Source organism: Ceratotherium simum, chromosome 5, assembly GCF_057802395.1.
Source record: "Ceratotherium simum simum isolate JZ-2026a chromosome 5, ASM5780239v1, whole genome shotgun sequence".
In the NCBI taxonomy this organism is placed as follows: Eukaryota; Metazoa; Chordata; class Mammalia; order Perissodactyla; family Rhinocerotidae; genus Ceratotherium; species Ceratotherium simum.
The window spans coordinates 77,649,143-77,676,185 of record NC_141904.1 but is presented as its reverse complement, the minus strand read 5'-3'; the positions used below and the strand labels follow the sequence as shown (position 1 = coordinate 77,676,185).

Below are 27,043 nucleotides of genomic sequence, written 5' to 3'. Positions count from 1 at the left end.
CTATGTTCTGTATCTTGATTGTGGTAGTGGTTACATGACTCTACATTTGTCAAAAGTCATCAGAAGTATGCATTTAAAAAGGATTAATAATGTTAAAAGGGTTACTGTATGTAAATTATACCTCAATAAACCTGACATAAAAATTTTTTAAAAACATACAAAGCAAATTCATTCAGTCAGCAAAGGATTTTTTAGGTGTTGCACAGGAGGATTATAAAAACATAATTCAAAGAGGCTTGCCAGTCTAGTCGAGCAAGCCAATTATAACACAGGATAAATTTGCATATCAGCATGAGAAGGTGATGTAAGAGATGCTGCCAAGCATCTTATTAGTCATCTAGGCAAGAAATGTTTTAGGGGCTTAGAGGCGGGATTGCTTATGGTAGTCACGAAGATTTCACCAAAGAGTGGGAACTTGAGCTGGACCCTAGAGGATGGGTAGGATTTGGAGAGGTAGGCATTTGGGAGGGTGCATGGATGCAGGTACAAGGCCCAGGGGCAGAAATGCATGTGGAGGGTTTAGGCAACCATGAGAGAGCTGATTGGATTAAACTGGACTCTCTCCCACTGTGTGAAGGGCAGCTGTGTTCTCTGGACTAATGAGTTCTCTTCCCTTTATCCGTAGAAAGGCCCCCCTTCTGGCAAAGACCGGGTGAAGAAAGGTGGATCCTATATGTGCCATAAGGTAAGTCATGTCACTAAACTCTGATTTTTTGTTCTAATAGCAGGTTTATGGATCTATTATAAACAATAGCCCAAAAATGTCCCATCCACTTCTGCTAATACTTACCTATCCCCATCAAAGACAGAAAAAAAGTAGGATAATCATCTCAAGTTTGGGCACAGGCATGGGAAAAGTGGGACAAGAAGCAGAGGTTGTGAGTGACCTGTTGTCAACCAAATTCCACCTGTTGAATCTTGCCCCTTTGAGAAACCTTTTATGTTTCATGAATAAGGGTGGGCTATATACTTTTCCAGTGTGTAAGTCTGGAAGCACACTCTTAATTTATTTGAGACTCCTGTAAATTTCTGGGTTCTCTGTTGAGATTAAGGAGAGAGTTATAACCTTAATAGAAACATTCCAAGTGTTCTAGGTATAAAGTATGTGCTTTGTGAAATAAGCATCAATCTCAGAGAGTGTTTCTGCTCTTTGGGCTATGATTTCAGTATCAGAACTGGCTGTTTTTGGTTAGTCAGAGTGACTCAGTGGTTTCCTGAGTAACCTTTATAAGGAATTTGGAAATCGAATACCACTTCTCTCCCTTTTTTCTTCAAATCATGTATTTTTAGTGTCTCCAGCACTTCAGCTTCTGTCTTTCTATCACTATACGAAGATGGCATTTTGCAGATTGTTATTGCAAGAAGCTCGCATGGTGATTCACTCATTCCAGGCAGTTAGAGACCTAAAATGACCTATAATGGCTCCAAGTTAAGTTACTAATTTGATAATGGAGACATTGTCAAACTTTGCCCTAAAACAGTGGTTCTCAAACATTATTGTACATTAGAATTGTCTGGGAGCTATAAAAACTACTGATGCCTGTTTCCCCACTTGCCTCATTCTGATTTGATTTTTCTGGAGTGTGACCTGGGCATCAGGATTTTAAAGCTCTCAAGGTGATGATAACATACAGCAAACTTTGGGAACCACTGGCCTAAAGAGAATCTCTTCAGATTATGTATATGTGTGAGGTTGTAATGTGTGTGCCTTCTGCATTTCTTAGAATTTTTAATCCACTCCATTGATTTAGGTGGAACTTCATAGAATTGAGTTCACTTTATGCTTTACACCTACATTTATAACAAGATGTAGACAAAGTTATCTTTAAAATTCTAATTTTAATTTTGAATTAAAAACATTGCCCCAGGTCACCCCAATACATTTAGAAGTTCATATACATATCTGTTTTTAGTTCTAGATTATTTGTCTAATTCAAGCTGTTATTACATGTATATCTGAATCCTGTTGCTGGGGAACCAGACTTCTATGAAAAACAGATGAATCTCGAAACCCTAATTGCCACCAGTTATGTCTCTGACATATGATACTTTTCCTAATTGGGAATTAAGAATTGAGGACCAGAAGATTTTTTCCTTAAGAATAAATGGAGAAAATGAAAGTTGTGAAAATCATTTTAAGCATGAACACTAAAATATCCCAGTGCCATGCATATGAATGTGTCTACTTTAATAACATTTCATATTTTTTGCTTATTTTTAATCTGTATTTTCATAAGCTTCCCAATTTATTCTTTTAAAATGTCTGTTAATGTAATAGATGTTGTTAATAAATACCTTTGTATAGTACAGTTGGTTTTTGTATATTTATTTTGTATCCTGCAACCTTGTTAAATTCATCTATTCTAGTAATGTTTTTGTAGATTCTATTGGATTTTCTACATGGGTGGTCATATCATCTTTGAATATAGACAATTTTACTTATTTTTTTTTAATCTGGATGCCATTTATTACTTTTTCTTGCTATATTGCATTGGCTAGAACCTCCAATATAGTGGTGAATAGAAGTGGTGAGTAAATTCCTACCTCTTTTTTTTTTTTTGAGGAAGATTGGCCCTGAGCTAACATCTGTTGCCAGTCTTCCTCCTTTTTTCTCCCCAAAGCCCCAGTAGATAGCTGTATGTCATAGTTGTACATCCTTCTAGTTGTTCTATGTTGGACACCACCCCAGCATGGCTTGACGAGCGGTGTACACATCTACACCCAGGATCCGAATTGGTGAACCCTGGGTTCGCTGCTGAAGCAGAGTGCGTGAACCTAACCACTATGCCACCGCGCCAGCCCCCCATCTCATTTTTGATCTTAGGGGATGAACATTCAACTTTTAAAACTTAAGTATGATGTTAGCTGTAGTGTTTCCAAAGATACTCTTTATCAGCTTGAGGAAGTTTCCTTCTATTCCTAGCTTTTTGAGAATTTTTATCAGCAATGGATATGGATTTTGCCAGATGCTTTTTCTGCATCTATTGAGATGTTTATATGGTTTTTCTTTTTCAGTCTGTAATATGGTGAATTACATTCACTGATGTTCAATTTTCAAATGTTAAGCCTTGCATTCCTGAAATATGTCCACTTAGTTGTGATGTATTATCCTTTTTATATATTTTGGATTTGATTTGCTAAAAGTGTTGAGCACTTTTGCATCTATATTCATGATGGGTATTGATCTGTTGTTTACTTGTCTGGTTTTGATATCAGGGTATTGCTGGCTTCATAGATTGAATTGGGAAATATCCCCTCGTGGAATTTTATGAAAGAGTTTGTGTAGAATTAGCATTTGTTCTTCCTTAAATATTTGATAGAATTCCCCAAGGGAAACTATTTGGTGCCTAGAGTTGTAACCATAAATTTAATTTAGTTAATAGCTGCAGGGCTGTGCAGATTATGTATTTCTTCTTGATTAAGCTCTGGGAGTTTGTGTCTTTCAAGGAATTTATCCATTTCATCAGAGTTATTGAATTTACTGGTATAATATCTGCCTTTTTAATGGCTGTTGACACCATGTAATGTGATTGTTGATATGGTTGGGTTTAAATTTGCTATCTTGATACTTTTTTTTTCTCTTTGTGTCATCTATTCTTTGTTTCTTTTTCTCTCTTTTTTGGACTTCTTTTGGATTAAGTATTTTTTATCACTCCATTTTCTCTTCTTTGGTTTATTAGCTATAGCTTTTTGTTTTAAAATTTTAGTGGTTGATTCAGAGTTTGTATTACGCATCTTGAATTATTCCCAGTCTACCTGAAGGATAAATTTTAATTTAGTTAGGCTCAGAGTGATAGAATATTCTAGAAGAGGGAATAGCAGAGTGACAAAACTGAGTAGAAAACACAGGATTTTCCAGAGAAAAACAGCAGCTCCAGGATGTTGATCAAGTTAATTGTAGATGATGTAGATCTTTAACATTAGTCTGGTTATTTTGCTGAGATCAGGAAAATAGCACAGCATTGGTTGTGAATTACTTTCAGAATGCTTATCTTTTCCACAAGATCAAGAGTGGCAGCTGTAACTACATTATGAAGATGTGGACTCTGGAATCAGATCTGAGTTGGAGTTCTGTAACTGCTCTTTGCTAGTCTATGACCTTGGGCAAATTACTTAATCTTTCTAAGCCTTAGTTTTCACATTTGTAAAATGCATATCATAATTGTACCTACTCTAAGGTTCTTCTGAGGAATGAATGAACCAGTATATATAAGCACTTGGTACACTGTCTGGCTCGTGGTAAAGACTCAGTCAAAGTCAATTGCTGCTAACACTATCATCCTTAACCATCATCTTTATTATAATTAGATTGTTTTTCCCTCTTCTTCCCTTTTGAATAAGGGACCAACTAATGAACTCCTAACTAGATAGGCAGAATCCTGGAAATGATTCTTATGGCATAGATGAAAATCGATAAAAGAAAGAAAACCAATAGGAAGAAAGAATAATGTTATAATTAATTTTGAAAAAAATCACCTTGCTTAGAAGATGGACTTTTGATCATGGGCCAGGGCCAATTTGCATGACTAAAGTAAACTCTGATCATTATTCATAACTTTTTGAAAGTCCATACAAAGTATAGCTTCAATGAGGAGATGATGGCGCAGAAAGAGAAACTATGAGGCAACTTGGCGTTGGGTTAAGAGCACAGACTCTGGAATGGGATTGAAAAGGCTGTAATCCTGGATGCACCATTTATAAGCCATGTGACCTTAGGCACACTATTAGCATCCCTGTGCCTCAATTTTTCCTCGTCTATACAATACAGATACTAATAATACCTACTTCATAGGACTATTGGGAGAATTAAGTGAATTAATACATGTGAAGTTCTTAGAATTGTTCACATAGTAAATACTCAAGAAATATTAGTTGTTGTTGAATATTGTTAGATTAATCCCTATGAGGTCTTTAGCCCAACTCACAACATTGAGGAAATCCTCACCCTCACGCCATTTTACACTTGGATTGCTAGCAAAAGGAGTTGAGCTAGTGTCGGTGGCAAGAGCAACAGATGAGAAATTGAGACACCTGAGTTCTGCTGTGTGATTTTCTGTAATAGTTTTGTTTATAATGAACTACATTTACCTTAAAACTTCCCTTTATCCCTAAAAGCCTTCCTCTCATAGAAACTATATTGCTGCCCCGCTTGACTTCAAAGCCCCAAGGCTGGTAAGTCATTATCTTAAATAGATTGTTCTTGAGTCCAGGATCACTTTCTTAGCACAGATATTGAGATCAGTTTCACACATTAATTAGCCATTTTGATGAAATAGGGCTAAAACAGGTCCTTCCCACTACCTCTGTTCTTAATTAATAGAATGACCCATATTTCAGCCACTCAAAGACCTAACATCATTAATAACCATTTTTGGTGCTAAAAGTAGAGTTGGAAAAAAAGAAAGAGTAATGAGGACATTTATAATCAGGCCATTTACCTCTTTAATTATGTGTTCCATTAGTTGCCCATTTTGGAATTTAAAATGAACTACTTATTAATAAATGTTTGCTAAGGGAATGAGTGCGTTTGAAACAGAATGATGATGTGAATTGACTGTTTTCTCATATGATGGTCCTGATCTCTCAACACTAACTTGTAGTGAGACTTGCTTTTTAGGGTTTGGTTCTTCATAGTCATTTGGGTTAATGAAAGGTTTTAGGGACTGCTATGATCTAATAAAGGACTGGCTTTTTTGTTGCCACTGACTTTAAGCTTTTTTGTTATACAAACAAAACATTTTCATTGCATAAAAATTAGAAAATAAATAATAAATATAAAAATGAAAATAAAAATCATTCATCCTGCTTCCTAAAGAAAACTATTGATAGTATTCTACCAGACTTTTTGGTGCACTTTTATTTTTTTCTTCCCCAAATGGAATTATTTTGTATGTATCAAGGTCTTCAGATGTGGCCATGGTAAAAATCTCTTGTGCATCATGGATTTCTTTTCTACTATCTTGTCACAGCCTCAGAATCCTTCTGAACACAGTGCTCTGAGCAGGCACAGTTCCTCAGAGTTGTTACAGCCTGTGTTTTGTGGCGTATGAACAACATCTTATTTTAAAATAGTTTATTATATAATTTGAAAGGTAAGTTGCCTATAGAAATATGCCATTCAACAAAGACCCCAGTCCTACGCCTTATCTCCAGAGATATCCCTCAACTTTCCCATTTGTATAGCAAATAACTTTCCCATTTATGTAGCAAATGTATATCTCTAAGACCTGTGGAGAAGCTGGTTAATGCTTTTGTTTTAGTGAGGAAGCAGGTTAACCCAAAGAGGTCAGATAAGACAGGCAAAGTTAGTTTCTGTAATTAAGAGTGTTATGTTCATTATAAATTAACAGTTATAATGCCTTCCACGTGTCTAGTGCTTTACTTTTTTATGTAAAGGTAAGGTGAAGCATTTTAACATTATTCCATTAATAGCCCCATTTTATCCATGAGGCAACAGATTCAGCAAAGGCTTTGCCTGAGGTTAAATAGCTAATGAGTCTTGGATTTTGCCCTTTCTGGTGGGCAAATTAGCAAAATGTTTGTTTGTCGCGATTTCCATTTGTATCAAGCCCAAACTCCTCTTTCTGCTAAAACAGCCGGTAATGTGACTTCATCCTATTTATCCACCCACCTTTCCTGCTTCTTATCATTAACCATCTTTGTACCAGTCATTCTTTTGCCTGGAATTCTCATTCTCCAAATCTTTGGGCAACTCAGCTCACATATCGCCTCCCAAGAGGCCTTCCCAGGCCACCCTATCTAAAGTGGTCACCTAGTCACGCTCAGTCCTCAGTCCCTATTTTATTTTCTTCCAAGCTGACCATTACTAGAAACAATCTTGAATTTATCAGTTTATTTATTGTCTGACTCCTCCCTGTTGAATGTAAGCTCCCTGATAACAGGTACCTTGTCTGTCTTGTATCCCTCTTGCCTAGAATGGCATCTAACGTGCTGTAAGCTCTCAACTATTTAATGAATAAATAAACCATGCTCTGACACGATCATGCTGTGGTCTTGCTGTCCTCTTAATTGCCTGAATTTTTCCACTTTCATGTCTCTGATGTCACTGCTTTCTCAACTTAACATGCCTTCTTTCCTTTTTTTAAAATCCTATAAATCATTGCTTTTCAAAGTGTGGCCCATGGGTCCATAGCATCAGCAGCACCGGGAAGCTTGTTTGAAATGCATATTCTTGGACCCCATGCCAGACTTCCTGAATCAGAATCTCTAGGTGTGGCCTAGAAATATGTATTAAGCAAGCTCTCCAGGCTATTCTTATGTGCATTCAAGTCAGAGAACCACTGCCATAATCATGTAAATCCCACTCCAGCCAAGTTCTGCCTTCCAAAAGTCTTTCCTCAAGACTTTGGCATTCCACAAAGGACAATTTCTTTATCTGAATTTGTAATAACCTCAGAATGTTTTAACCCTAGCGTGTTTTGTAGCTGTTGGATGTGTAATCATTGTTTCCTCAACTAGCCTCTGATCTCCAGCAGGACAAGACCGTGCCTGGACTTGGGTTTCCTCTAGGGGTCTACGCAGTAGGAATCAGGAAACGCTTGATTGCCTTTGTCAGTTGTAGGACAATTACGGACAAGAATGTCCATGTCTGACTGCCTGCCTCCCCCTAAACTGAATTCTTGCTCTAATGTAGAATTCACTATACACACTGGGTAGCATGGGGCCCTGGATTATCCATAGGGGCTGGATTTTGGAAATAACCAAAGCACTGTTGCTTCACAGCAGTCTGGTGAGTTGGCCCTATGTGGAACAGAGCTCCTGCTGTGTCTTCCTGCATGGTTCCCTCTGGTCATTTTAGAACTTCCATTGCATGCTGACCACAGGGAGTAGCAGATGTGACTGATTTTTAAAATTATTATTTCAGGCATCTTTCTTATTCATCTTCCCTCTGCCTGCCTGAGTATTGGTAATACGTTGTATTCCTCACTGGCCATGGGGAAAATGAGAAAATTGGTTGCTATTGTTTCATTATCTATAGAAGACAGAGAACCATGTCTTTCTTTTTATAGTGGAAGTGCTCCAGAGAATTTGTGTCAACTTTAGAGATAATATTTATGAAGATTAGAAACATTTGACTTTTGTGAGAGAAAGGAGAATAAAAAGAATTAAGGAAAAAGAACCCTCTTTCATGCTGACCTATTCCCTGCCGCCTAACAAATTATCTCTTTTTATGAGTTCCAAAGTTATTTTACATAATTCTATATGCAGTTTCTTTAACCAGCTGGCAAGGACTTTAGTTTCACTGGGCCAACTCAGAGTTAATGCTCATGGTACACAGGATAACTAGTTTATTTTCATTCTCTATTATTTTGGATCAAAGAACAATCCTAGGACATAAGAGTTCCATACATGGTTACTTTTGGAATATGGAAGCTTTTGAAGTATTTGAATTAAGTAATCTGTCGTTATTCACTGAATGCGTAGTAGGTGGCCGGGGATATGTGTTAGGCTTTCTTAATTTGTGCGAGTATGGGTGTGCATGCAGGATGAATGTATGGGGGTGGGAATGAAGCAAGAGATGTGATGTTTTTCCATCTAGGAGCATAGAATCTTGCTAGGGAGGCAAGCGCGCTAGTTAGACCTGGGTTAAAATTCTGCTTCCTTTAACAACTGTGTCATCTTGGGTAAGTCATTTAATTTTTCTGGGCTGTTATGATCAAATGAAATAACAAGTGAAGGTGCCTAGCACGTGCCTGGGGTATACTGGGTGCTCCGTGTCTGTGTTGATGCACATGTACATGGTTTTACTTTCCTCCTATAAAACAAAACAGGTACAAAACAAATCCCACACACACACACAAATGTATAGCTTTATGAGTTATTATGATTTAAATTCCAAAAGCAATGTATTAAAAAATGTTTTCCACAGCCTTTCCTACTTTTGATGTTCCTAGGCTTGCTGATTAATTTTTGCCAGTCTGCTAGATATTAGATAATATCTTAATGTTGTTCTTAGTTAACATTTTCTTGATTGCCATTTACCTTTATTACTTGGTTTATTGTCAAATACTGTGCTAAATGTAAAAATAACTTTTCAAATTATAAAAGTTAAATATACTTATTGGAGGAATTTGAAACCCCATTGCTTGAGGATAACTACTGTTCATATTATGGTGCATTCTGAATCTTCTTGTCTTTTTTCCCTTGGCATTCCTAATTATCTAGATTGAGATCATACCACATACACGGCTTTGTATTTAGACTTTTTCATTTAACATTTTATCATGAGAATTTCCTATGTCATTAAATATTACATAAAAATGTGATTTTTAATAGTTTTATGATTTTTAATGGATTTTTACTAGTCTGTCATATGGATGTGCTGTAACTTATGTAACTATTGGTTGTTACTTTTTTTTTACTGTTATAAGTAATGCTGACACCAACATCTTTATACTATATCTGTGTCATGTTTATAAGGTAAAACACTGGATAGTATGTGGTGAAGTCTGAATGTGCTGCCCTTTTCAAAACATACATGCTAAGTATGCATGAGGGGGTGTTTGTTTGGGGGGGAAGCTCTGTCTACAGGTAGGCATAACTTCTCTACAGCTGGCACATGGGTACAACATGCTTCTGACAGTTTAGAGCCTTCAGCTGAGAGTCTGAGAGCACTCACCTTTCTTTTTCTCTCTGCACAGTCCTACTGCTATAGGTATCGCTGTGCTGCTCGAAGCCAGAACACACCTGACAGCTCCGCCTCGAATCTGGGGTTCCGCTGTGCAGCTGATCGTCTGCCCACCAGGAGCTAAGAACCAAGAACAGGCTTCGTGAATCCAAGAAGTCGTGTCTACCCTGCCCGGCTTCCCTCAGAAGGTTAACCAACCTTGTGTGAAGAATTCCCACCATGAAGTGGGTTACCTACCTGCCCAATGGCCAGAGGAACCGCCTTGCGAGACCAAATCGCTGACCTCCGTCAGCACATGTGCTTTATTGTGTGGTGCATCTTTGGAGATCATCACCATGTTTTACTCTGCGAGTCTTTTAAAGAGGAAGGGGCGTGGAGGGCACCCTGAGCTAGGCTTCAGGAGGCCTACGTCCTACCTGGGGCCTGCCACTGGGGTCAGACCCCGGAGTCCCACACTTGACCTTCCTGGGCCTCAGTGACCTCATCTGTCGAGTGAGGGGATGCACGGCATGATCTCCGAGGCTCGCTCCAACTCACAAATTCTATGAGTATACCAGAGTCTATCATGATTTCATAGTGAGAATTTATGACAGATTATTTTTTAGCTATTTTTTTTCCACGTGTGAACCTTGGGTGATACTAATGTAAAATAAGAGTTCTCTTACGTATTCTTTTCAGAAAAGGATGGTGGGGTGGTGGTGATGAGTCTTTATATTCACACTGCACTTTGTTTTTTCAAGGAAATCAGTGTCTTTTACATTGTTATGATGAATCCCATGTGGGCCAGTGATGGTACGCTCAAGTTCAGCAGTCTGAACACGCAGGAATGTCTGTGGGGTGATTCTACTGTGCTTTATCTTTTAACATTAAGTGCCTTTGGTTCAGGGGGGCAATTATAAGCCCTATTTCCCCCTCTCCCCAAAGCCTTCGGTGAATGTGAAATGTATGCTAAACGGAGAAACCTGTTTAATTCTAGATGTAGGAGAAAAGGAATGAGAACTTTGAATTAACCATATTCAAGGTACTCAGTATTTTGTAATAGAGAAGTAGGAAATCTTGTTGGCTGTGGAATATCAGATGCTTTGAATCATGCACAATAGAGAATAAACTGGTATCTGCTAAATCAGGCTTTGCTCTCCTGGGTTTCTTTTCTGTTTCCCTCCATTGTGTTTTCTTTTAAAGAAATGACTTTGTGATGTGTATGCATTTTGTTTGCTAGAAACTTTCATGTCCATTAGCTACTTGATAATTTTGATTTATGAGCCGTTTGTGGGAATTTTTAGTCCAAAAAGCAAGGCTCTTCTGCTGGGAACCTGATTACGACCTTGCTTCTTTGTGCCTCGTAGATGAGGCGAAGTCAAGAACGTTGCCTTGGTTGGTGGTCCTGTAAAACCCGGCAGCTGCTTCACATGACAGGAAACCATGTTTAGAGTGATGGCTTTCAACCTGAGGTCCATGTCATCAGAATTCCATCTCGATTTTTCTGTCCTTGAAGACCCCTAAGACGTTTCTAGCAGGTAATTTGAAATAAATGGGTTGTGTTTATGTTGGTTGTTCAAAAAGTAAGTGAAACAACATTCATAAGTGTTGGAGCAACGCTTGATTGCTATTTTTGTGCGAAGCCTGCTAACGTTAAAACATCTGTCTTGAAAAACAGGAACAGTCATGTTGCTGGGGTGTTTAGCCGCATTTGTTAATCTGTTACCTTGTGGATATAAAATGTTTCTCTACAAACTTTCACCAATTGATGATTAATTCCAGGCAAAACAAACCAAAAAAGCGTTCACTTAATTGAAAAAGCTAACGTAGGAAAAAGGTATTTTATTCTTAACGTCACCACTACTCAAGTACAGTTTTTGTTTTTACTGTTACCTCCCACCTGCTTATATTTTTTTACATGGTTATATTTTTAGTGTGTATATTTGGAATTCTTCTTGTTAATTAATGTTTTATAGCGTAAATATTTTTGGGGGCGTTTTGGCTTAGTCTTTAGTTTGCATTTTTATCAGCAGCATACTTTTGGAAAGCATTTAAAAGGAAATCCTAACAAGCCTTTCGTTTAAGAACCACAGTTCCAGGCTACCAACTAAAGAGTGCACCAAACTACAGACAGCTTGCCACTATAATGTATAATATTGCGTGTTGACATATGAGCAGACCACCAAGATGGCAGTATAATTTCAGCTTTAATGCCATGTATGCATTCCTGAGAAACCTCACCTGCAAAATTGCACGTAAAAAATAGGGGACATAAGGGAAAAATAAGGCTGGGGCAGACCACTCAAAACTTGAGGAACTTTGTAACCAGAGCACTAACAAAAATAATAACTATCGTAACAGAACTAGTAGCTAATGAAATCTCCAGTGGCATGTGCAGCTAACATCACAGCCAGTCAGTCCTGTGCAGCCGGAAGCCCTGGGGTTCCTTCTTGCTTCTCCAAGATGTAAGTCCTTGACGGCATTTGCTTTTCAAAGAGACCACTTCCATCAAAAGTAAAGATCTGACAGGAGTGTAGATTTCTTCATCAAACGTTTTTAAGAGGGCTGGAGGTATATCTTTGTAGCATCGTTATCTGAACTCTCAGCTTTTTAATTAACCTAGTAGAATGTGTAGCAATTCTTGAAGCCACTTAATAAACCACTACTTGCACATCAATAGAATTTTTAGTTTCTTTTTTCTGAAGGTTTTCATTTATTGCTAAGATTTTCTCTTAAATTGCCAGAAAGTTCACCCCTGATTGTTTTGAAACATGTTTCAAATTGTATATGCCCCAACATGACTCCTGTCCTCCATTCTCTGTTTACTATTCACTTATGAGGTATTTCTGCATTAAAGAAATACTTAGTGTAGCAAAACAGATATTTGGTTGATGTGCCAATACCACTATTGAAAATCTGTTTTGGGGTTTTTTTTTCAGGAGCTCTTATATTTGGGTCTATGCTTCTAACTCTTATTTCTTGCCCCACTGAAGCATGGAGGGAATTTGAAGTTTGTTCTCAAATCTGCTTTGGTCTTGAATCCTGGACAATCTTGGTTTATTTTCAGGGGTGTACGTGATGGGCTGAGCTGGAAGTAAGTCATATCTTCTTTCTTAAAGTCTTGTGAACATGATTAGAAGGGAGTAGGGGATGGGGAATGATGGTGGTGGTGGTCAAGAGTGACATTTCCTTCTTGGAAAATATCAAATTACATAGATGCCACAAACTTTGCTTGGGTCAGCCTACAGCTTAAAATGGAATAGGGATTTGCATTAATTTAGACATTCCCCTCCACCCCACCACCACCCTTTTTTTTTTGACCAAGCATCTCTGTTGTCCATATGACCCTTCAGGAAAAAAAGAAATGGAAGATGCTGTTTATTTTAATAAGTGTTGATTTGGGCTGGGGTGTGGTGCAGTCAAGGCTCCAAACTAGTGTATTGGTAAATTCTATTTTCCGTAAACTTCTTTACTGAGAATTCTGTTGTTGACATAAAATAAGGCAATGGGCCTTTCATCCATGAGAAGCTTAGAATTCTAGTCCTTTGCTAATCACCTTTTCAAAACAGGTCATGTTTTCAAGCTACACATAGAATTGTTGCATGCAGTAAAATCCATAGTTGATGTAGTGAAAGGAGTATTTGGAAAAAAAGATGGAAATATGGTGTTTTCTGTTCCAAGCCTTCAGGAAGTTCATACAAGAGACTAATATGGGATTTATTTTTTCTTTAGAAAATGATGTTTTGCATGCATTTCTTCCTCCCTCTTTCCTTCCAACAAATACTAACCTTACCATTGGCAATATTTTCTCATAAGGGAGTTACCTGCAGGCTGGCTCTGAGGAGGAAAACAGGAGGTACAGAGCCTAGCTCTCGTGGGAACAGGGGCCAGGCAAGATGCAGGCTGAGTGTGAGTGATGCCCATTCTCAAGGGGCAGCCACGCAGGAATGTGAGCCCAGAGTTGCTCAGTCGGCCAGTATCTGAGAGTAGCTGGATATCTGCATTTTCATGTGAAGTCTTCTGAGTTTTTCATGTTGGCAACCAATTCAGATTAAAAAAAAGCAAACACTATGAAGACCTAATAAATTGCTTCTGCAGCCAGATTCGGCCTGTGGGGTGCCACTTTTCAACCTAGATTATGAAAATTGATTCATTTTCATGGCACACAAAATCTCATGTATTTCTATCTGAAAAATGACTGATCAAGTAAGTCATGTACCAGTTAGAAATATCCAAGTGTGAGACAGGGCAGTGGCTTGCCCAAGGACATCATCTTACCTAGGAATGCCTTATGAGACTCCTCTCCTCCCTCTCCACCCCATCTCACCTAAAATCATTTAACAGCCGCAGGTAATCTGTTTCTCAACTATTAGTTTCATTTCATTTACTAAAACTTAATTCTCTGTAATATAAACTGCCCCAGAGCAGGCCTTGTTTTTATAGGTTTGCCAGAATCAGTCGCGCTATTAGCGAAAGCTGGCCTTTATTGTTTCAAATACTTAAAACGCCATGGAAATTATTGACTCCGGGAGCCTCAGATGGAGCCTTGGCAGCTGGCCAGAACTCCTTCCTTCCTCTGACTTATGTTTAGAGTTAGGAGCAGGAGTTTAATTACTTTTTCGATTAAGCAAAACTATTACAGATAATATTCAGGTAGTCTATAAAATGAAAAATGCTCTTTTCTGAAACTTGCCTTATTTAGGATTGGAAAGTTCAGAGGATTAGCACCAAGGGTTGGAACTTTTCAGCTTTGGATCAGATTCTAATCTGCCCCCCAATGGTAATTGACCCCAAAGTCATTATTATGAGAAGGCTGGTTGGGCTTTTGGAATTAGTCACAGTTGTCAGGCAAGAAGGCGATTCCATTTCAGAATAATTGAAGGTTGGGTAGGATTGCTCTCTTACCGCTGGGTCTGGGCCATGTTTGACAAACTCCTTGTTATCTTTGCTGAGGGAATGGAAGACTGATCAGAGCAACTCTTTTCCAACCTGTCAGTTTGGCACCTCAACAGGGTAACGTTAGAAGCTCTGAATCAGCGCTTAGGGGGAAAGTGAAACCAGCTAGCAGACTGTCAGGGGAAAAGAGATAAGCCGTTCCTTGTCAGGTGGCGCTGATAAGAGGTTCACCTGCATTTAGTTTGGTGCCTGTGAAGAAGGGCCCTCTTTGGTTGCTTTTTTGAAGTCCACAGTTTTTTCTGCTCCAGACACTTGCCAAATAAAATTTTATTTGTTTAGTTTTAAATGACATGGAAGGATCCCCCTTTCATCTCTTCAGTTCCTGTCTTTAAAAGGCAGTTTAGCCTTGTGAGAAGAGAGTGTTGGAATGAGATTGTTTGGGATCATATGCCCACCCCGCCACATACTTAACTGTGTGACCTTTAGGTAAGTAATGTCCTCTCAGGTAAAATGGGTATAATGAGTACCTACCTGTGGGGTTGTGGAGAGATATGAAATAATGCAAAAATAAAGAGTTAAGCACCAAGTACTTGGGTGAGTGCTTCCTAGGTACTTGTTCCTGTTATGACTAAGATTATTAAAGGCAGAGGAGCAGGAATGTGCTACCAGATGGTTCTGGTCAGCCATAGGTTACAGGTGTAGAACAGAGCGCATAATCAGCTAAGAGTAAGAAAGAACAAAGAGGCTGAATATAAAAGCATAAACTTGACCTCTGTCTCAAACATTAAGAAAAGGAGCTGACATGATTGATCCCCAAACCTCTGTTAATACTTGAATTTGAAAATGCCCTGATACTATATGGTCCATCTGTCCCACCAAGTTCTTGTTAAAGGGGAAAATTAGATCTGGTTATGGTTACACATATTGTATAGTTCTGAAGCTTTTCCTCTTGAATCCACCTCACAAAGAACCTCTGCCAGGTTTAATACCAGTGAACAAATGTCATTCTTGAGCATAACAATAATTAAAAAGAAGGAAAACAAAAGGAGGGCAGTCTGGTGGCCCATAATATGTTGATCAGCCTGTTGATGTTTTCTGTGATTTTTTTTTTTTATAATTTTTATTTATTTATTTATTTTTCCCTCAAAGCTCCAGGAGATAGTTGTATGTCATAGTTGCACATCCTTCTAGTTGCTGTATGTGGGACGCAGCCTCAGCATGGCCGGAGAAGCGGTGTGTCGGTGTGCGCCCAGGATCCGAACCCGGGCCGCCAGCAGCGGAGCGCATGCACTTAACCGCTAAGCCAGGGGGCCAGCCCATCAACTGTCTTGTCTTTTTTTTTTTTTCCAAATGTACCCTTTTTTTTTTTTTTTTAAATTTTTTGTTTATTGCAGTAACATTGGTTTATGACATTGTAAAAATTTCGGGTGTACATCATTGTACTTCTATTTCTGTATAGGTTACATCATGTTCACCACCAAAATACTAATTACAACCCATCACCACACACATGTGCTGAATTATCCCTTTCACCCTCCTCCCTCCCCCCTTCCCCTCTGGTAACCACCAATCCAATCTCTGTCCCTATGTGTTTGTTTATTGTTGTTATTATCTACTACTTAATGAAGGAAATCATACGGTATTTGACCTTCTCCCTCTGACTTATTTCACTTTGCATTATACCCTCAATGTCCATCCATGTTGTCACAAATGGCTGGATTTCATCGTTTCTTATGGCTGAGTAGTATTCCATTGTGTATATATACCACAGCTTCTTTATCCATTCGTCCCTTGATGAGCACTTAGGTTGCTTCCAAGTCTTGGCTATTGTGAATAACGCTGCAATGAACACAGGGGTGCATGTACCTTTACAAATTGGTGTTTTCAAGTTCTTTGGATAAATACCCAACAGTGGAATAGCTGGGTCATATGGTAGTTCTATCCTTGATTTTTTGAGGACTCTCCATACTGTTTTCCATAGTGGCTGCACCAGTTTGCACTCCCACCAGCAGTGTATGAGATGTTTTTAATGTCTGTGGTGTTTTTAATGCTAATTTGCATTTCCGTTTTAGAGAATAGTTGTTTAGGTAATTCTGGTTAGTCACTTAAATTTTTCCTTCTCATTTAATCCTTCTGTGAGATTATTGGTCCAGAATCTAGATTCTAACTTGATAAATTACCAGATTTAAAAATCAAGATGATGTCCAAAGGAGTATAGTTTTTTGGCAGAAGCACTCGTAGGGATTGGTATAGTGAGCAGTTCTCAAAGTGTGGTCAGGGGACCCTGGGGATCTCCAACCCACTTGTAGGGAGTTGAGTCAAAACTACTTTCATAACAATAGTAAGATGTTATTTGCCTTTTTGTGTGTGTGTGAGGAAGACTGGCCCTGAGCTAACATCTGTGCCCATCTCCCTCTATTTTGTATATGGGACGCTGCCACAGCATGGCTTGATAGGCGGTGCCTCGGTCCTTGCCCTGGATTCCAACCCATGACTTCCGGGCTGCCAAGTGGAGTGCGTGAACTTAACCACTGCACCACTGGGCTGGCCCCCCAAGATGTTATTTGCCTTTTTTATTCTCATTATTTCATGAATGTATGGTGGGATTTTCCAGAGACTACATGATATGTATTCTGATGGCTTATAGAATATAAGCTTGTATATTTTCATGTTTTAAAATTTTCCCAGCCTTAATTTTTAATATGCTAAATGTCTCTAGATATAACCCACATTACAAAGCTCTTTGGGGTCTTCAGTAATTTCTAGGCATGTTATGGGGTTCAGAGAGCAAAAAGTTTGAGAGCTGTTGATCTAGGAGAAAAACAAGGTCTGATAGTCACTGAATTTGTCTTGGGAATACTGACCAGCCCTTCTCTGTCTCTTCTGAAGACAGTCAAGAAGAATTGAGTTTAAATGACCACAAAAGAAAGTAAAATTAACTGTTAAGAAGCACTTCCTTCCTGTTCATTTCGGAAGACCTATTAAATGCAGAGGTGATAAAGGACCCAGCTCCTCTGAAAGACAATTCTGTGCATGGACTGCCCTAAACTGTCCTGTAGTTGGAATCACTATGATATTGAAGGACTCCCCAAAAGAGCTTTGCAATATTAGGGACATGTAATGTAAGATCTCCCACTGTTGCAGCCCCTGCTCAAGGTGACATGGTGTTGGGACCCTGCATGTCACCAATGTCTGTCCCCTCAGATAGTGGTTGTATTATAAAGTCAGTGAGAAACGTCAGTGTTACTTTTGTGAAACTGCTCACTTTCTCCTTGTGAATTTTGTCTTCATTTTGCTGTAAATTATGATTACTCTACCTCTCCTAGTTAGTCTGTCTTCCAGACAACAATTTTAGACACCCCTTAGTCAGTCAGGCACTGTGCTGGGTGCTTTATGTACATGATTTAATTTAATCTGCAGGCAGTCTTGGGAGGAACCGGTTATTTTGGGTCAGTATTTCCAATGTGCACTTAGGAAACTAGGACTCAGAGTGTTTGAAGGTGCCTAGGTGACACGGCTGAGCGAGGCAGAACCAGGACTCACACCCTTTTTGTGACTTCTGTTCTCTCTACTGTATCGTTAAAACCACAGTTTTATTTTGAGTTTGGGGTGAGGACGGATGGATTGAAGAGGGAGATTACTGAGGTGAGAGAGCACCTCCAGGAGAAAGAAGGCAAAGAGTGAGAAGGTAGAATGGATTAGTGGTTAAGAACATGGACTCTGGAGCCAGACTGTCTAGGTTTTCACTTCTTGTCCTACCACTTTCTGGTATTGTGATTTGGGGCAAGTTACTAAACCTATTTGTTTTTCAGATTTTCAAAGTTAAGTGGAAGAACGTTTAGAAAAGGTAGAATTGAGGCAGGAGGGTTAAAATTGTCAGTATAGGGTGATGTGTGTGTGAACCTTTGACCTGCTTTACATCTATTCCAAACTTTGAAAGTCGATGCCGTAATTATTCTCAACATGGTAAAGACGTATCCAAGGTTAAGACTACACATTTTCAAAAGGCATGTTTTCATCACATTCTTTGTTTCCCCAGAATTTGCTGCTGCTTTTTACAAAATGCTTATGTTCCCATAAAGAATAGGATTCTTTTTTTTTAGGGGCGAGGTGGGAGAAGGCTGGGTGTGTGGGAAACATTCATCCGCTGGAAAAATGAATATCAAAAGGTACATTATCAGCTCATTTGTACCAGGCCCAAATCCATGAAAAGAATACAGCTGATAAAGACAACTGAGATCATGTGTGAAGAATGAAAGGAAAAGTGTCCTGCACCGTGCTTGTTAAATAGCATTCTGAAAAGGCTTATGGGAAGACTTCCTTGATAAGATTAAATCCCCTGGTCTTTGTGAAACTAGGCTCAAGTTTCTCACTCTCTGCTCCTAACTCTGCTGCTGGGCTAAAAACTGGGCATTGTTTCTTAAGACGCAGTTTTAGGGTAGCTTCCAACTCAACATTTGCCACTGTTCCAGAACATTTGTAAATATTCAGTTCGGTGGGGAGGGAAAAAACCTCACTAATATGGGAACCACATTCACATTTGTAATTTTATATATATATATTTTTTTTTAAAGATTTTATTTATTCAGTTTTTTCCCCCCAAAGCCCCAGTAGACAGTTGTATGTCATAGGTTCACATCCTTCTAGTTGCTGTACGTGGGACCCGGCCTCGTGTTGGAGGGAGAAGTGGTGCCTCGGGGCGCTCCCGGGATCCGAACCCGGGTCGCCAGCATCAGAGCACGCGCACTTAACCGCCAAGCCACAGAGCCGGCCCTGTAATTTTATATTTATTAACGAAACCTTTTGCTGCATATCAGGCAAGCCAAAGGCTGAATCACATTGATTATTGCCTGTGGACTGTTAGCTGTGGACAGTCTCTTTTGGAGCCAGTCCTTGTTCCTCTGCCTGTGGGAATGTTTTCCTGTGAAGTGGCAACTTAAAATGGTTTCATGTGTAATGTTCCCCCTCTAGCGGCCAGATTGTTCTTGGTTTTTGCTGTTTTTGTATAAATGATCCCTAGAGTTGGAGAACATTTATTTAAAGGTACTGGGGATTTGGAAAGGCTAGGGGGAGGGGATAGAAAAGGGAGATGCAAACCTTTATTCCATAGGAAAAATATTGTTCCAAAGTATTAGTTTGTTCCAATCTCTAGCTTTTTAAAGAGGAAATGGAGATGGAGATGGAGAATGTGACCTGCAGAACGGAGGAGAGGCTCTGGAATGATCTGTCATCTTTTTACTCTGATTACTTTCTGAATTTCTACTGCCTTTATTAATAATATCTTATTAATAACTATGTATCAAGTTTCATTAGAAAAATCTTTCTTTTCTTTAATTGTAAGAGCAATAAAATGTATAGGATAAAACTAGAAACTCTAAAAAATATGCAAAGTATCCTTAGAAGCCCTTCGTTCTGTGAGTTCTGGTCTTCTCCCAAATCTGTGCCAGCAGGTAACTACTATCATCAGTTAGTGTATCTTTCCAGACTTTTTTCTGTGCGTTTACAAACATATATTATACATGTGTATATTGATATATATTGAATACAGATGATTTATAAATATATACATATATACAGACAGAAATCATATACAATATATACAACTCATATTTGGTTTTTATAAAACAAAATGGAATCATACTATAAATACTATTCATTTAATATATTTTGTATACCTCGTGAAAGTGCTATATAGGTCTAGCTCTTGTTAAAATAGTTGAATTAATTTAATTTAAGCATCTCCCTATTGATGAATACTTTGGTTATTTTCAGTTTTTTTTTTTTTTTTTTTTTTTTTTAAAAGATTTTATTTATTTATTTTTTCCCCCAAAGCCCCAGCAGATAGTTGTATGTCATAGCTGCACATCCTTCTAGTTGCTGTATGTGGGACGTGGCCCCAGCATGGCCGGAGAAGCGGTGCGTCGGTGCACGGCCGGGATCCGAACCCGGGCCGCCAGCAGCGGAGCGCATGCACTTAACCGCTAAGCCACCAGGCTGGCCCCTGTTTTCAGTTTTTATTGTTAAAAAAATGTTCCAATAAACCAACTTCTATCTTTGCCAGTTTGTGCAGATACTTCTGTAGGATAAATTCCTAAGAGTCTAATGCATGTATCAAAGCATATGGTTATTTTAAATTGTGTTGGATATTGACAGCCCTCCAACAAGACTGTACCAGTTTACATTCCCAAGCACAGTGAATCTGCAGCTTTTCGATGGTTTTTTGTCTAAAATGAATCTGAGAACAACCAAGGTGGATCAGCATGGGGGGATTCTTCTGTAGGATTCAGGGATCATTGTCAGGGGAGATGAATGAAACCAACCTGAGGTCTTCATCTGGCCTTAGCACTAGAGCATTCCTGCTCTCTGTTGCTGAAATATAACCCTGGGGTCTGCTAATCGGTCCAATCCTGATTGCAAATGACTCTAGTCTGGAAAAGTGACTCACTGTTAATGAAATCAGTCTTCAGGAGTCAATTGTTTCCACTCCCCACCCCTCCCCACAATCCACAGTCATCTCTTAACTGTCTGTAATTACCATGTCATATTCCTTGTGGTTTGGTGATCTGGAGCCTCTCTCTGAGTTAATACTTCTAACCTCTCCTACATATGGGTTGGTTAGGGGTGCTTCTGACCTCACGTGCCCCAGAAAGTTAAAAAATCACAGTCTGAAGGTCAGGAACATCACATGTTATCTAGTCTCATCAGCCTCCTCTCCTCCACCTCCCTACTCCATTGATGTCTCAAGAGCTGGCCCCTGGGCCACGCCTGGCTTGTTGTTAGAAGTACTGGGGGGAGATTGTCCAAAATACACTTTCCTGAGCCCTCCCCTGAGAAGACTAAGTAAATAGAGCTAAAATGAGGCCCGAGATTAGATACTTTTCAAAGTCCCCATTCTCACCCCCTGAGCTCTTGGGCCTCTTACCCCTTGGGAACTTTAGCTGCATTATCTGTAAGATGAGAGCTTAAATTAGTTGAGCTCTCCCATAGGGGAAAGGAGGAGAGGAGGATTGTCAGGAAAATTCTACTTGGAGACTTTAGATTAAGAGAGTTGCTCCTGGGAGTCAGTAGAGTGTCCATCTTGGTGGTCCTGTTACTGGAAACAATGGTGGGTGCTGTTTCTGCTTTAGGCTCTATTTCTTGACTCCATTCTGGAGTGACATAAAACCAGTTGGAAGGCAAGACCGAAAAAATATGTGTGCCTCCTTTGGCATAGACCTGTTGTACACCCCTCATTTCACAATCTCTAAGGACCCTCCACGCTGGAATTCTGTGACTGGGGTCCCTGGGTGAAGTAAACCCAAAGTGAAACCAGCCACATAAAACTAAGGAGTAGTTTTTGCTTTATGTTACCTTTAAACAACAACAACAACAACAGAAAGCTTACTGTAGTATCGAAGCACCTAAACAATAGCTGGTATGTAGTGAGTGCTCTATAAATGTTGGCTAAATGACCTGAGCTTCTGCTATTCGTTGGAATTGAGGACCTAAAGTCAGCCTGCTAGCAGCTTCTCGATGGTGTGTGGCCTTTTGCTTACCCTTGGCGTGTGCTTTCTTTGTTGGGACCTGTGGGTTTTGCAATATGAACTTGGAGCTTTGGAACTTTTATGTCCCATAATGTCTGCAAGACTCTTATAATCAAATCCCTTGTGATAAGGGATAAAATATTACTTATTGCTTTGTATGTCCTCAAAGTGGCACTATTTATAAATGAATAAGCCAAAACTGCAGTTGGAGAACTCCAACTGAATTTCTTCTTAGTTAAAAAAAAAAAAGTGTGAATAGCATTTGTTATCACCTTTGATGTTTTGTGGCAGTGTCGGAGGAAGTGGACAAGGTATCTAACCAGCCACAAAAGTATAGGTGTATTGGTAAAGAAATAGAGTCTTTTTAAAGGAAATAAAAATAAAAATAAGTTAGTGGATCCATTTGATCTCTGTCCAGTAACAAATGCCTAATGAAAGCTTGTTATACCTTCAAGCATTTCAAATGACAGGTGCCCAAAAGTCTCCCTTGCTTTAGCCTTATAAGTCCCCAAAGTTTCTGAAATTTTTAAAACCCTATGTTTATCTGGTATAATAATGAAAAAAAATAAAGAAAAGCTATATATTCATTTACAGCAGGACAAGAAAAAGACTCCTAAATATTAAAAGTTAAAAACTAGGCTTAGAAGATGAATAAGTTCTGGACAGCTAATGCACAGCATTGTGATTATAGTCAACAATACTGTATCATATACTTTGAAGTTGCTAAGAGAGTAGATCTGAAATGTTCTCAGCACAAAAAGGAAATAGTAATTATGTGACATGATGGCAGTGTTAGCTAACACTATGGTGATAATCATATAGCAGTATTTAAGTCTGTCAAATCAACACATTGTACACCTTAAACTTACACAATGTTATATGTCATTTATATCTCAAAAAAAAAAAAAAAGCAGAAAGTGGGATAAAAGCCTACATCTAAAAGTTACTACAGGGCTGGACCCGTGGCTTAGTGGTTAAGTGCGCACGCTCCACTGCTGGTGGCCTGGGTTCGGATCCCGGGCACGCACCAACGCACCGCTTCTCCGGCCATGCTGAGGCCGTGTCCCACATACAGCAACTAGAAGGATGTGCAACTATGACATACAACTATCTACTGGGGCTTTGGGGGAAAAAAATAAAAATAAAAAAAATAAAAGTTACTACGAATGTTGTGTTTTTGAAGTGAATACAAAGGTAATATGAGGCACATTCATTTTCTACAAACTTCTCATGTTAAGATATACTCCACAAAATATTAAACATTAAAATATTAAATATTAAAAACATTTAAAGATATTCTCTACAAAAATAATAATAGTAATAAAAACTGATTTTAATGGGAAACAAATTCCTTTTAAAAAATCAAAATACTCTTTACCTCCCAGAAGTATCATTAGTCTAAGCACTTCATGGTAAGAGGTATGTTGAATTGAATCACAATGTCTACGCTGTTTGATCATATTCTCCTTTATGTCATCCTTCTTGTCGTTCTCCTTTTTATGTTGTCATCAGAATGGCCAGAGCTTGTGTCTGAGGTGGGAGAACAAACTTAGCAAGATACTGATGTACTTTATGGCAATGATGCCAGCCTATGTGATGTTGTCACTTTTTTTGGGTACAGCAAGTTCAGAACAGGATGTTCTCTTACGAGACTTTAAATTGGTTTTTGATGGTCAAATATTCAAAGAAGCATTCCTGGAGGCAAAAGCTACAGCACGTATGTCTCCTTACACTGGGCATATTATATGGAAAAATCAAGTTTAGGTGGAAGAAGAAGAAAAATGAAGCAAATTAGTAAGTTATGTCTTTTTTTAAGCATGTGCAATTTGATACTTTGGGAAATAAACAAACCCCCAAAATTATCAAAGATCTTATCTGAAAGCCTTGTGTCCTACAAGCTGTTTCTCTTGCAGTGTTCAAGAAATGGTGCCTCAATACATCCAGTTGCAAAGCCAGAAACAGTAGCATCATTCTTGACCTCTCCATCTCTCTCATCTCCCACATCTAGTCCATCTCCAGGTCCTGTCGCTACTGCCACCCAAATACCCCTTTAATCTCTCCGTTTCTCTCCATCTTCTATAGTCCAAGCTGCATATCTGCCCTGGGCTACTATAAACAGTCTCCTAACTAGTCTACCTGAATCCTCTCTGACAACTCCTGTCTGTCCTCCAACCCAAGTCAGTTCTCCTAATTACAGTCATTTCTTTTTGAAATGTAAATACGAGCGTGTCCCCATTTTGTTCAAACTCCACCACTGGCTTTCCATTTACTGTCATGAAGAATATTGTCTTAGCTTGGGCTGCTATAACAAAATACCACAGACGGGGTGGCTTAAACAACAGACATTTGTTTCTCATGGTTTGGGAGGCTGGGAAGTCCAAGATCAAGGTGCTGGCTGGTTCAATGTCTGGTGAGACTCTCTTTCTGGCTTCTAGACAGCTGCCTTCTCCCTGTGTGCTTACATGTCCTTTACTTGGTGCAAGATTGTGGAGATAGATAGATAGAGACAGAGAGATCTTTTCCACTTTTTATGAGGGAGAGAGACCTTTTCCTCTTCTTATCAGGGCCCCAATTCCATCATAAGGGCCCCACCCTCATGACCTCATCTAAACCTAATTACCTCCCAAAGGTTCCACTTCCAAATACCATCACTTCAGGGGTTACAGCTTCAATGTATGAATTCTGGTTGGACACAAACATCAGTCCATGACAAACATAAACCATAATGGCCTGTGGAGCTTTGCATTCTTAAAAGAATGTGACTCAGAAAAAGATGACACACATGAATAACACAGCAAAAGGCAGCAAGTGGTAAGCGCAATGTGAATGGTTAGAAATTACATGGGTTGGGGCTTTGTGTGGTTACAGTGTGTCGTGTAGTGGTCCTCAAAGTGTGGTCCTCAGCTCAGCAGCATCAGCATCACCTAGAAACTTCTTAGAAATGCAAATTATCAGGCTCCACCCCAGATTTTTTTTTTTTTTTGCTGAGGAAGATTGGCCCTGGGCTAACATCTGTGCCCATCTTCCACCACTTTATATGGGATGCCGCCAAAGCATGGCTTGACAAGTGATGCATTGGTGCGTGCCCAGGATCTGAAGCCTGGGCTGCCACAGCGGAGCGCACACACTTAACCGCTATGCCGCCGGGCTGGCCCCCACCCCGGATTGACTAAATCCAAAACTCTGGAGTTGGAGCCAAACAATCTGTGTTTCCACGAGTCCCCTGGGTGATTCTGATGGGTGCTAAAGTTTGAGAACATTGGTGTAGTGAACGCTGTGTGCACTGCCCAGACCTCCCTGAAGGACTGAAGGATTTATTCCTCTGGCTGCTGGGAGTGTTGTTAGCCCTCTCACCCGAGACTATGCGCCCTTTCCGGAGGCACTTTGCATCCAGTGACTGGTTGATGCGGGAATATAAAGCCCCACTTCTTACTACAATGAGAGGGGCAACCCTGAAAGGCCTCCTCAGCTTCTCAGCTCCTGGTGGCTTGGCTGCAGTCTCTGTTGACATTTCACTGCAGCCCAACTTCTTTGCCCAGTCTGCTTCATTTCCTTCCATTACACAGGAGTTACTCCCAACAGCTAACAATCTTCCTGCACTCCGACCTTCCTCTCAGAGTCTGCTTCCCAGGGAACCTACTCACAGTGCTTCACAGACGAAATAGGATTTGAGTTGAGATTTAAAGAAGGATGGGAAACAAGTCAATAAGTAAGGAGGGGAGGGGTGGAAGGATTGGAGATGGAATTTTCCCCAGGGAGGAAGGCATCATGAGCCAAATTTATCTTCAGGCCTCTTTAGGAAATGCAGAGTGACCCTGGTGGGCTAGATTGTAGAGAAGGGAGTCATGGGGTTTTGCTGAAAAGGTAGATTGTGGAAGGCATTAAGGTGCCCCAGTTAAGAGTTTGGACTTGATCCTAAAGGTAATGTCAGGTTCCTCACACTGACGTTTATTAGTTCATTCACTCAACAATACCCATTAAATGCTGGAGAGACACTGGTGAGCAAAAGCAGACCTGGTTCCAGTCCCCAAGGAGCTTACAGAATAATAGGAGAGCTGGACATAAATCTGTCACACAAATGCCAAATTTGCACACCCATACTAAAGTAAAGGGTTTCAGAAACTGAAGTATAGAAATAGTACACGGACCCGAATTTAGGACCCTCTTACTCTAACTTTTGGGTTTTTTCCCCTATTGGCCTACGAATGCTTTGAGAATGAAGGTTGCTCTTGGTCGCGATTTCTCAGAATGTAGCGCAGTAGGTGCTCAGGAACATGTGCTGAATGAATTATGAGTTCAGAGACTTGACTTCACACCACCTAGCACATACTAGATGCTTGACAGACATTGGTGAGTGAATGAATGAATAACAGAATAGTTTAGGTGACGAGGTTGTTCAACCAGAACTACTTCCCAAGTGCTGGTCTTTGCAAAGAAAAATAAGGGCAAAGTGTCATGTTGTTTATAAAGCTACACTGACTTCATTTTAAGAACTGCTGAGAGGTTTTAAGTGATTATGTGCATCCCCTTCCCTGTGTTAAAATACCTTTTCTTTCTGAAAGGATGGTAAAAGTCAGTATACTGTAAATTACTCTTACTAGGCAAAAAAGTCAACAATTTAGTAGCTTAAATTGTTTTAAACTAGTCGAAAAGTTGGGAGCAATTTCTGCAGGGCAAGTTAGGACAATGGGAGGGTCTGGTGTCTGCTGAAGATCAAGGATTAGTCTTTGAGCTGTCCTTGATTTCCACCCTTGAAAGAATTGGGGATGTATACCATTAAGTCTATGATTGGGGGTGGGCTGGGGAGGAGGTGAGTTGGTTACTAAAGCAGGAAGGAGAAAGAGGTTATTTTCAAGAGTTAGGGAAGACAGGAGAAATAGACTGACAAGCAAGCAAACACTTCCAAAATGAACAACAAAAACAAACCCATTTTGTAAAACTCCTTGAGGGCAAGGGGAAGCGCTACTTAAGGGGATTCAATTATGTTCAAATACAA

The 27,043-nt window shown here is 39.5% G+C and overlaps 1 protein-coding gene across 3 annotated transcripts in view; it reads left to right on the top strand.

Moving 5' to 3' along the window:
* SUMF1 (sulfatase modifying factor 1) overlaps positions 1-10,777 on the top strand; it is a 94,023-nt gene extending 83,246 nt beyond the window's left edge. For 2 of the 3 annotated variants that reach the window (XM_087431373.1, XM_004442409.2), the window contains 2 exons: positions 626-685; positions 9,663-10,777. In XM_087431373.1, coding sequence (XP_087287499.1) covers positions 626-685; positions 9,663-9,773 — 171 coding nt within the window. In that variant the 3' untranslated portion in view covers positions 9,774-10,777. Of the gene's footprint in view, positions 1-625; positions 686-1,913; positions 2,185-9,662 lie in introns of those variants that run through there. The other variant, XM_087431372.1, reaches the window with a different exon arrangement.
* The last annotated feature ends 16,266 nt before the right edge of the window (positions 10,778-27,043 follow it).